General features: G+C 39.6%; 1 protein-coding gene across 14 annotated transcripts in view; it reads left to right on the top strand.

Moving 5' to 3' along the window:
- Nucleotides 1-12,616, top strand: part of Alms1 (ALMS1 centrosome and basal body associated protein) — a 115,097-nt gene that overhangs the window by 22,119 nt on the left and 80,362 nt on the right. For 13 of the 14 annotated variants that reach the window (XR_004771129.1, XM_035448842.1, XM_035448833.1 and 10 more), the window contains one exon: nucleotides 6,908-7,061. The exons of the other annotated variant lie outside the window; for it this stretch is intronic. Coding sequence is in view for 12 of the 13 variants with exons in the window: in XM_035448842.1 (XP_035304733.1) it covers nucleotides 6,908-7,061 (154 nt within the window). In the remaining variant the exon portion in view is untranslated. The remainder of the gene's footprint in view (nucleotides 1-6,907; nucleotides 7,062-12,616) is intronic. 14 annotated transcript variants of the gene reach the window in all.

A 12,616-nucleotide genomic window follows, 5' to 3' on the forward strand; every position in this document is an offset into this window, starting at 1 on the left:
TTGACATGAGAAAATGAACAAAGATAGCATGAAGAGTTTTCCTTTTATGTATAGGTTGCTGACTATGTAGGAAAGTCTCATGGGGTTTCTTTTGTCTACTATTCTAAAGTAGGCAGTATTCGAATTTTCAGTATGAGAGTGGGGATAGAAATAATGGCTGACACTTTGCTCAAGTGCAGTGCCAAGAGCTTCATAGGTACACAGTAGTTCACTTAGTCTGTCCTCTCAAACTGGATTAGTGTGGATTATTTTCATCCACATTTTACAATATTTCATTAAGTAGGGAGGCAGAGGCAGACAGATCTCTGAGTTTGAGGCCAGCCTGGTCTTCAAATTGAGTTCCAGGATAGCCAGGGCTACACAGAGAAACCCTGTCTTGAAAAAACAAACAAACAAAAACAACAACAAAAACTAAGCAAACAAAAAAGGTCTAGTTTTCTCTGGATTGCTATTAACTGTACTTTTAGATGATAATGCTTTCTGAATTAGGCCCTTTATGGTATCTTACATGAATTTTTTAATTGAACATTATGCTCACCTCAAATGTAATTTGTTTATATTAAAATAGATCACACTTTCCCTAAGATCCTGCACATTCTGCTTTTCTATAGAATGTTAGCATTTTTCAAGTTTCTTACTCATCTTTTATTTTATTTTCATTGGTGATTAAAATGGGAATTTCCAAAGGACTTGAGTTCAGTTCCCAGTACCCACATGAGGTGACTTACCTGTAGCCAAAATTCCAGGGGATTCACTACCCTCTTTAGGCCTCTGAGGACATCTGTATCCATGGAAGAAACATGCATCCATAAACACAAAAAAATAAAAATAAATCTTTAATAATGGTAATTAAGGGGCTGAAGACCTAGCTTGATGATAGAGCATTTTCCTAGCATGCCCACGGCCCTGGGTTCATTCGCACCACACACAGATTTTAAAAATGGGAAATAAATCTTAGCATTTTCCTCTTGATTCCCTCTCATTTTCAAATAGTTCCCTTGGATCTCTTGGTTTATTGAATACTTCTCATCCTTTTCATTCTGTATTATTTTCTCTTCACTTGGCTATAGCCAACAGGCCACAAAGTTAATATGTATTTTCTTTGGTATTGCCTGCTCTAATAGCTCTTTATGTTTGAAGATGCGATGATAGCACATTTTTTACTGAAGTTAAGATTGTAGTAAATTTTTCTTCCTTTATTTGGAAGAGTAGGAGAAACTTAATTCACTCTCTTGTATCCACCCGTGTCTCCTTTACCTCTTCCTATTCTGCCTTCTCCCCACAAGCTGTACTAAAAAACATCTTAGGAGCCAGATTCTTGACTTAAAAATTTTGGGCTTCTCAGTCAGCACTTACATTTTGGATTATATGTTTATTTGATTGAGAGAGATACTCTGTGTTTTAGTCTGTTTTCTAGTATCTCTAGTAGCTCCCTCTCCTACTACCCATGCTCTCATCAGTTAAGACATTGGAAAACATTGCCTGACACTGCTAGGTACTGGACTTTTCCAAAAGAGAGCTACTAGGCTTAGAAAAGTGTTTAGGGAAATAAAGGTAGAATATTAATCCTTACATCTAGTTGAGACATGAAAACCCAACAAATAAAAATATAAGTAGTGTATGCCTTTAATCCCTGTACTTGAGAGGTAGAGACAGGAGGACCAGGAGTTAAAAGCCAGCCTCAGCTATGTAGGGAGGAATTTGAGGTTCATTTGTGTGGCTGCTCTTGGCCACCACTAACTCCGAGTATCAGGCGAAAGCCTGGAGATTTGGATGAACGACAATACGCCTGGTCCACTTTCTGAGAGAATGTCTCCCACCTTTATTGTGGAGCAGCTTAAATATACAAACTTAAAACCCCACGTCACAGGGTTCACAACAGGATATTGATCCTAGTGGGGTGAGGTCAGGAAAACAGGAGGTACCTGTGGTTGTGCTGGAAAACAACTCTTAGAGACCCATGGGGGCTGGGTCCCAACATCTCTCCCTTCGTTATATATAACAAAACAGTTATCAAGTAAGAACTATAAGTTTTTAACCATTCTGTCTTAGTGTGTTACTATAACTATCTATCTTCAACACCATCAAAGACCATAGAAGGATAATATATAAACTCTAGAACTGACAGAGACATCTTGCTTCCTAGACTGTCACCCAAAGTTTCTTGGTAATGTTGAGGCATCCATCTTTAGCCTACAGCCTACACAATGTGTCTGGCAGACTTCTCAGCAAAGCAGGAAATTCTAAACTGTCCACCTGCATTGGCAGTTTGTCCATCACCTTTTTTCTGTGTCCTGTAGAATACCTGGCAGACTCTTTCATGAAGCAGGAACCTTTAGGACTGTCCATCAGCAGTCACTTTCCTATGGGTCCTGCATGTCCAGTTTATAAAGCAACAGTTAAACAGTTCAGGCAAGAGCAGCTTCTTGCCCAACCGACTAGTCTTGCCATGTCAAAGGCAAACTCTATAACAAGTTTCTTCGATGCCCACCTTCCTTTCAGATGTAATTGGTGTGCCAGGAGCAGTTGTGTCTCACTGTCAAGAAAAACCCTAAACCATTTAAATACCATATATTCTGTAGGTCTTTGAAAGGTTTGAAGAATATATATCTAGAAAACCTAACTAATATCAGCAAATGAAGATCCATTCAAATACAAAGTATCAACAAATGAGGATCCATTCCAATGCAAAGTATCATTTCTATGTCATATTCCTCCTTTTTTCTTTAAAAAGTGATTGACTGTGACCACCACCATTTCTAACCAACTAAATTTAAATGAAAACAAATATTAGGATCACCTGAGCCACTCCTTCAGGGGGGTCTTGCCCCATGAAACCACACCAGTCTGGAAGGAATCCACAGCTCTTCACCCTCCATGGAAACAAAAGCAGAAATTTCCCTCCCAAGTAACCTGTACTTTAACAACTGTTGCTCCTTCCCCAGCAATTAAATGATTTAAAGACAACACAACAGCATTCTTTTGTTAACAGTCACACATTTATACGATCACACTTCATACACACATGTGTGGCCACACCATACATACAGAACATACATACATCTTTTGAACAAAACTCACAAAGGAGAGGAGGTGTGGGGAGGGATGGCTATCCTTACCATAGTTTGGCATCTTTGGAGGGTCTTGAGGACTGCTGCATCTTTGTCCATTCCTGTATGGTCTTTTGTAGGGCCTGGGTCTTTTCTTTAACCACTTGGACATATTCTACTTTCTCATCCAGTGCGACAGATGATGTGGATGGCTTGTGATTAGGGCTTAGGGAGACTGGCTGGAAGTCCAGGGCTATGTAATTCACATTGCCAGTACTCTTTTTTGGAGCTGGGCTGTTAGTGTCACTGGGAACAGGGGATGAAGACATTGGGTTCTGCATAGGGACATAGTTCTCCCTACTGTCTCCAGAGTCTGTGTTGGTGAAGCTTTGTGTGGAGATGGAACGGCAGTACTGGGAGGACCAAGACTTGGTGACAGGTGACTTGAAAGGGAGCTCATTGATGACTGTTGTTTCTCAGGTCAAGGGGTGCTAGCTTTGCTTTTCAGCCAGGCTTGAAGTGGCGATTGACTGGGGATGGTTGGATCTCGCTTCCTCAGCTGGAGCCTGTATGAATAAGGGCTGTGGATGGGTAGCTTAGTGGGTCAAAGTGATGGGGCATTGTGCTCATGGGGATGTCAGAACCTGGATTTACCGGCACATAGTTGTCATCAGAGCTGGCTCTGTCTGATAGACCCACAATAGTCCTTTTTGGGGATTTAGCAGGCCAGCAGGTGTTTCTATGCCTCGTGTTGGGTACTTGTAGTCATTGACTGGAGGTCTTTGTTGAGGGCTGCCCCACTGAGGTGTCTTGGGTGCCTTGGTGGGGGAGCTATGGCTGAGTCCACTAGGAGGTCTCCAAATTCCCTACACAGGGTGTTGCTGGGTGACTTGAAGGTGTACACATCCTCACTATCTGCCGCAGACCCTGTGAGGCTGCCCTTGGTGTGGCTATGAGGGAGGTCAAAAGCACTGTATTGGCTTGGATTGGGAAGGCTATGGAAGCCATGGACCTGACTGCTGACTCTGTTGATACAGTGTCTATTGCCCTGGGCAAGTTTTTGTGCAGCTGTATCACTCTCCTGTTGGTGCTCTGAGAGAAACTGGCATTCCTTGCATTTTCTGTACTGGTGGGCAAGGCAGGCTGGATATGGCTTGACACAGGTAGCTGGCTAGAGTGTGAAAGGGCTGAGGACTTTCTTGCTTGGAGCAGGTGCTGACTGGAGCTGCTGAACTCAGCTGGAGAAGAGCAGAGACTATGACTGACTGAAGAAAGGTTTCTCAGTGCTCTCTTTAGTCTGACTGAAGCCGCAGATCTGGCAGATGCTCTGGACCCACTTATTCATGTCAGCCTCTGTCTCAGCCACCCCAGGTAGAAGGTGCGCTCATTGGTCTTGATGTCAAACATAAAACTCTTTTGGAACTTTTTTTTGTTGAAGGTCAGGCTTATATCCAACTGCTTACAGAAGTTTAAGGTGATAATCTGCAGGGATTTCTTAGAGTGTTCATTCTTGTAGTATTCCAGAACATCTGGGTCACCATTCATCAGGCCTCTCCGCAGGATAAACCAGCGTTTCTTCCAAGCATAGCGCCTCAACTACTTTTTCTCAGGAGGTGATTTCTCCAGCCAGCCTGTGCAGACCACATCATTGCTGGCTGACTGGAGCCCACAGTGGGCCCGAGTGCACAAGGGCATGGGCTGCTGGGTCATCTGGCAGCTGGTGCACAGCTCACGGGGAAGGGATTCCTCAGAGTAGGATTTCTTGTATTTCTTTAATAATTTTCTTAATATTATTACTTAATCCAAAGTTAAAATGAAATCTTACCAGTACCTTGTCTCTTTAAACTTTCTCTGTGTGATTGACTGTGATCTCCATTCCAATCCAACTCTCTTAGGAGTTGAGGCACCCCTTTTCCAGTGCCTTTATAACCCAACTCTCTTAGGAGTTGAGGCACATTGTTACGATAAATCTTTCCGCCAAAAGCCGCCTGAGCCCCACTGCCACGTGTGAGCTTTACGCCAGCCGCCCGCCTGAGTTAGGCCCAAATGAATACACAGAAGCTTGTATTAGGTTCAAAGCTGCTTGGCCAATGACTAGGATTTCTCATCTATTAGCTCCGTCTTAATTATCATAAATCTATATATTTTATAAGACTTATCTTATCGGACGCCTTATTGGCGTCCCTCCTTGTTGGTGGCTCACATTGTGCCACTGGAGCAGGAGTGGAGGGGAAAAGAGAGCCCTTCCTGTTTCTCCTTCGCTTAAATATGAGTCTCCTTGCTATGTCACTTCCTGCCCGGATCAGCACTTCTCTACTACATTTCCCAGAATCCTCTTTGACTCCTAGTCCTGCCTAACTTGCTGCCATTGGCCAAACAGTATTTTATTCAACAATCAGTAAGATAAACATACACAGAAGTACTTCCCCCATCAGCACCCCTTATCCAGTGCCTTTCCTATCCAACTCTCAGGAGTTGAGGTACCTATTTTCTAGTACCTTTTGCAATCCACCCTCACAACTCCTTACTTGCTGTCCAGCCTTCTGAGGGTGATCTCTCAGGGTCCCCTTTCTTTCCCGGTCTCAGTGGAACCTCCATTTGTGGCTGCTCTTGGCCACCACTAAGTTGGAGTATCGGGCGGAAGCCTGGAGATTTGGATGAATGACAATACCCCTGGTCCACTTTCTGAGAGAATGTCTCCCACCTTTGTGGTGGAGCAGCCTAAATATACAAACTTACAAAAGCCCCAGGTCAAAGGGTTCACAACAGGATATTGATCCTAGTGGGGTGAGGTCAGGAAAACAGGAGGTACCTGTGGTTGTGCTAGAAAACAACTCTTAGAGACCCATGGGGGCTGGGTCTCAACACATTTAGGCTACATGAGATCCTACCTCCAGATAGATAGATAGATAGATAGATAGATAGATAGATAGATAGATAGATAGATCCTGTCTCCAAATAAGTAAGTAAATAAACAGATAAGTAAATAAATAAATAAATGAAATCATGCTTATGTTTATTTTTGGATTCTGTTAAAAGTGCTTTGTACTTTTACCTAAGTATCCTATGAATTCAATAGAGATTTATGCATGTTTGTGATTTAATGCCACTGAATCACTGCTATGTGATATGGTGTCTTCACCAAACAAAATATGATCTGTAAATGAATTCAAATGACTTGAGAGTATGAGTCTTATCCTGTTACTAGACTGACCCTGATCTCACTGGCCTCAAACTTGTAGTTCTTAGTCTTCTTTTTGAGATTCAGGCAGATGCCACCACACCTGGGAAGAATATGATCATAAGTCACTGGTAACTGGGAAATAGGTCATTGGTAAAGAGTACTTGTTGTTCTTTTAAAGATGTACTTCCTTTTGTGTATGGATGATTTGCCTGCATGTATATCTGTGCGCCACATTTATGCAGTGCCCTTGGAAACCAGAAGACTGGATTCAGACAGTTGTGGGTACTTGGAATTGAACTCAGGTCCTTTGGAAGAGCAGCCAGTACTCTTAACTGCTGCAGCATCTCTATGGCCCCAACTTGTTCTTGAAGAAGACCCGGGTTCTATTTCCTGTATCCACACGGTGACTCATAACCATCTGTAAATGGTTCCAGGGGATCCAATAACCTTCTTTGAACTCTGTACCAAGTGCACATACATAATGCAGACAAAACACACATGTCAAATGAAATTAAGTTAAAAAACTTAAAATATATTATTAAAAATAATAAATTATAAAAATAAAAATTATTATTAAACCTCTTAAGCATTAATTTTTATAATATTGAGGTTTGCTTTTTATCCACGTTAAGCGTCAAATCTTTTTTTCTTCCTTTCTTTTCTAATTTCATAGGTAGACCATTCTAATCTGGGCATTAGCCAGACTTTTCCAACTCCATTGCCTTCATTTGTTCCTCAAGAACCAACCAGTGAGTCAAATTATCCTTTCCCCAGGCTCAGAATGTTGAGGATATCTCCTGATACTCTGCCAACAGCTCTTACAGCAGGTATGTATGTAGAAAACGGGGGTGTTACATGTCCTCCTTATAACTAGCTCATGAATATTACCTTACCATGCCTTTCTAGCAGTTTAGATGGATTACGGATTGCTGTGATAACACCATGGCCATTTTACAGCTCTCAGGTCACACTCCATAACTAAGGGAAGTCAGGGCAGAAACTCAAGGCAGGAACTGAAGCAGAAGCCACAGAGAAAATGCTGCTTTGTTTCTCCTGGCTTGCTCTATTGGTTTTCTTACATATCCCAGGACTGCCTGCACCATGTGTAGCATCACCTACAGCAGGCTGGGTATTCTCTTCCCACATCAGTCATTAATAAAGAAAATGTCTCACAGCTTGCCTACAAGCGGACCTTATGGAGGAATTTTCTCAGTTGAGGTTTCCTCCTTTTGGATCACTGTAGCTTGTGTTAAGTTGGTAAAAAAGTAGCCAACACGCCAGATAATTGGTAAGACGCTATTTCTGTATATACCTGTAAGGGTATCTGAGGAAGAGATTTAAATAAGTAGACTAAATAAGGAAGGTCTGCCTCACCATTGTGAGTTTGTCTAATTGGTTGAGACCTGGATTGAACAAACCTTGAATGTCAGAAAACCAGGTTATTGACCTTTAGGCAATTTCTCAGCCCTTGCTCTTGGACAGAGTTACACTATTGGCATCACTGATTTTGAGGCTTTTGGGAATGGGATAGGTAAGCCATACCATTAGCTTCCGTAGGCTAATATCATAGAATCATTATCTCTGAACTCCGTTTACTTCTGAGAATTATCAGCCAATCTTTTTATGTAGTTATTGCCATCTAGTTTTCCCTTTAACATAAATTCTTTTTTTTTTTTTTTTTTTCTTTTTTGAGACAGGGTCTCACTATGTAGCTCTGGTTGTACTGGAACTTACTGTGTAGTCCAGCCTGGCCTTGAATTTACAGAGATCTGCCTGCCTCTGCCTTGAGCTCTGGGATTAAAGGTGTGTGCCATCATGCCTGTCAATTTAAGTTTTCAGTAAGCCACTCTTTTCAGATCTCAGTCTGCTTCCACCATCTCCCTCAGCAGATAATACTGCTTTCCTCTTCAAAATGGTCTCCCATGCTCTTCTGTACAAGATTATTTGCATCCATACTTCTCTTGCCTTTAAGTCATAAAAATGTTCTTCTGTGAAATGAGAATTCATTATGGTCTGAATGATTGTGTCCCCTCAAATGTTCACATTGAAATTCTTACTCTCTCAGTGATGGCATTAGGAAGTGGAGCCTGTGGAAGGTAATTAGATCACAAGGACTCTTAGTGCCAATTAAAATAAGGACCTTGGAGTGATCCCTTGCTGCCCTCCCCGAATATGACCCAATATGACAGTGGCATTCTGTATTTGTAAGAGGCCCTTGGCAAACCCTAAATCTACAAGTACCATCATCTAAGGCTTTCTTCTTCCTTTGTTTGTGAAAATTGGCAGGCATTCTAAGTTCTTAAATGTTGGACCAGAAAAACCTCCTTAAGTGTTCATTTATAGATGATACCACTAAACTAGAGCTTTGGAAGAAAATATATTTAGAAACCATCTTTTTCTGGGCTGACTGGTCAGATCTCTTCAGAAAGCCGGTTGACTGTCTCTTCAGTGCATGTGTACTTGAGAGGACAGCTTTTGAGAGTTGGTCTTCTCTTTCCATTATGGGTTTTGGGAATTGAACTCAGGTTACCAGGCTTGTATGGCAAGCACTCTTAACCTTCTGAACCATCTCACTAAGTCCTACTTCTTAAGTATGTAATCATATTATGTGCAAACAGGAGTACTTTGACGTTTTTTCTTGTCTATTTGCATCTCTTATTTCTCTTGTCTTATTGTTATAGGTAAGACTTCAAGTAACATATTTAATCAGAGTGGAGAGGGTAGATACCCTTAGACTTAGTTTTTTTTTCCCATTTAGGAAAATGTTGGTTTATATGTAGCCTTTATTATATTGAGATATATTTATTTTGTTTCTCATTTCTTCGTGGCTCTCATCATTAAGGGGTGTTGGACTTTGTCAAAAGTATTTTCTATATCTGTTGAGATGATTGTATGATTTCTGTTGAGAAGATTGTATGATTTCTGTCTGAGTCTATGTTGTATGTTATGCTTATTGACTCTTACTGACTTACATATGCCAAATCATCCTTACATTGCCTGGAAAGAGGCTAACTGGGTCTTTCATGGTAAACGATCATTATAATGTATTATTGAATTTAGTTTGCAAGCATTTTACTGGGATTTTAAGTGCTTGTGTTCTTCTGGCCTATAATTTTCTTTTTTGTGGGTCTTTATCCATTATTGGTATCAGGGTAATACTAGCTTCATAAAATGAATTTGGTAATGTTCCTTCCTTTTCTATTATATGGAATGCTTTGAGGACCATTATTGGTTCTTCTTTAAAGGTCTCATAGGGGCTGGAGAGATGACTTAATGTTTAAAAGAGCACTAGCTGTTCTTCTAGAAGACCTGGGTTTGATTCCCAGCATCTACATGGTAGCTAACAACATCTGTAACTCCAGTTCACACCCTCTTCTGACCTCTGCAGGTACTGCAAATATGTGGTGCACAGACATACATTCAGGCAATATACCCATATACATAAAGGTAAAAGATGTTTTAAAAAGTTCTGGTAGACAGCTAGAGAGATGGCTTATGGGAAGAAGCACTTGCTGTACATACTTGGGGTTTGATCCATAGAAAGAAAACTGGCTTTTGAATGTTGTCTTCTGACCTCTAATGCACAGCCTTACACTGGTGTCTTAGTCACTGTCATATTGCTGTGAAGAGACCATGATCAAGGCAACTCCTATAAAAGGAAGCATTTAACTAGGAGCTGGCTTACAGTTTCAGAGGCTTATTCCATTATCTTGATGGGGAGCATGACAGCACACAGAGTTTGGAGACCGTTTTTTATATCCTTTTTTATACCTCAAAGCCCACACCCAGTGACACACCTTCTTAACAAGGCCACACCTCCTAATCCTTTCAAATCACTCTCTGGTGATTCAGCATTCCAATATATGAGCTTATGGGGGCCATTCTTATCAAACCACAATTAGTATTTATGTGTGCACACACACTAAGAAAATTAAATATTCATATTCAAATGTGTAAAAGATGCCCAGTAGAATTCAGTGGTGGCACTATCTGGGCATGGATTTTTTTTTTCTTTTTTTCTTTTTTTACTACTTCAGACTAATTGCTTGTTGTAGATCTGTTTAAGCTATTTATATCTTGGTTTAATTTTTGTAGTTCATATGCCTGGTGGTTTGAATGAAAACGGCTTTCCAGAGATTCATTTATTTGAATACTTGATCTCCACTTGGTGGAATTGTTCTGGGAAGGATTAGGAAGTGTGGCTTTGTTGGAGGAGGTCTGTTACTGTGAGTGGGCTTTGAGGTTTCAAAAGTCCACAGTATTCCCAGTTAGCTCTCTTTCTGCTTGGTACTTGTATCTCAAGATATAAGGTCTCAGCTACTGTTCCATTGTCATACCTGCTTGCCTGCCTGCCAGCCAGCTACCAGGTTCCTTGTCATGATGGTCATGGATTCACCCTCTGAAACTGAAAACCCCAAATTAAATGCTTTGTTTTATAGGTGTTGCCTTTGTCACAGTATCTCTTCATGGCAATAAAAAAGTAACTAAGACAATATGTACTTAGAAATTTATCTATTTCTTTTAGATTTTCCAGTTTATTGACATGTGAGTTTTCATATTGGTATGCCTTAATGGTCTTCTGATTTTTATTATCTGTTGTAATATCTTCCCCTTTGCATCTCTAATTTTATTAATTTGGGTATCCTTTCTTTCAGATAGTTTGGCTAAGGATTTGCCAACTTTATTTGGTCAAAGAACTATGTTTCATTGGCTCTTCTATTCTTTGTGTTTCCATTTCAGTAATCTCTGTTCTGATCCTTATTTCTGTTTATTGATCTCACATTTGGCTCATTCTTATTTTTTTAAGAATTTGAGTTCCATGATTAAGTTATTTGAAAGCTCTGACCTTTTAGATGTGGGTAGTAGCTATAAGATTCCTTCTCAGAATTGCTTCATTGTATCCCACAGGTTTTTGTTTTTGCTTTCATTTAATTTCAGAACTTAAAAATTTTCCTCCTGATTTCTTTGACCCATTCAGTAGCATATTGCTCATATTTTTTGTAGTCTCTTGTTAGTTTCTGTCTTTATTCTGCTGTGATCAGATGGAATATAAGGATTGCTTTAATTTTCATGTATTTGTTCAGTCTTACTTTGCTAAATTATGGTCTGTTTTTTGGAAACAATCTCAGACGACTAAGAAGAGTATGCTTTGTGAAGCTGGGCAAGCTGTTCTGTAGAAGTCTCTTAAAGTCCATTTAACTGTTGTTTGGTTAACTATTACTATTTTTTTTTTATCCTAATACTCTGTATTTTGGTGAGAGTGAAGTGAGCCCACTATTACTGTGTTGAGTTATTGTGTCAGAGTTATGATAAAGAGGAATATCATTTTGTTTTTGTTGTTTATCAGAGTTGGTCCTTTCCTAGTCTTCATTTGAAAAAGTTACTCATCTAGCAGAGCTTAATTTTAGTCTATGACATTATAAATGTGTTTGTCTCTCTCTTCAGTATATAGGGTTTCTTCAAGAATCTTGTTCAACAGTGTTGATTTAGTCGAGTCCATGAGCTCCTTTACTTTATGTTTGCCATTGACAGTTTCCCTTCATTCATGAAGGACAGCATTGCTGGTTATAGTAGTCTCAGTTGGCAGTTACTGTCTTTCAGAGCTTCACATACATTGTTCCATGTCATCTAGGCTGTTAAAATTTCTTGTGACAAATCTACTCTTACTTTGGTCGTTTTGCCTTTATGTGACTGGCACTTCTTACATGTAGTTTTCAATATTCTTTCTTTGATCTGTATATTTAAATAATTAACTACAATATGTCACATCAACATTCCTTTTTGGTCTTGTCTATTTGGTGTTCTAAATACTCTTGTATCTGGTTGACTACCTCTTTCTCTAGGGGGAAGTTTCCTCTTTTTTTTTTTTTTTTTTCTGCCTTTATATTGTACTTTTTCTGTGCCCAGGATTTGTTCTGTTTTTCAGTAGTCTCATATGTACTGTTTATACTTTCTTCTTACTTTTATTGTTATCTGAGTGTGTTCCTTCATTTACCTTATCTTCAAGCCCTGATCCATTCCTTTGGTGTGAATTTCCACTTACTTAGCTATTTATTTCTAAAATTTCAATTTGATTTTTCAGTATTTATATCTCTTTATTGACCTCATCTTTTATATCTTGTATTGGTTTCCTTATTTTGGTTGATTGCTTGTGTTGTCTTTGAATTCATTCAGGAGTTTGCTCACGTTTTCTTTGATTTTAGTGAACATTTTTAAAATCTGTTTTTGGAATTCTTTGTCTTAGGTTATTATCCACTTTATTTTCATTGGAATTTATTACTGTAGACATGAGAATTTTTAGAGGAATCATTGTTCCTTGATTTTTTTCAAGGAACTTATTTTTTCAATTTCTTATATTTCTGTATTGGAACTTGGCATATGT

Source organism: Cricetulus griseus, chromosome 8 (assembly GCF_003668045.3).
Source record: "Cricetulus griseus strain 17A/GY chromosome 8, alternate assembly CriGri-PICRH-1.0, whole genome shotgun sequence".
NCBI classification, from domain to species: domain Eukaryota; kingdom Metazoa; phylum Chordata; class Mammalia; order Rodentia; family Cricetidae; genus Cricetulus; species Cricetulus griseus.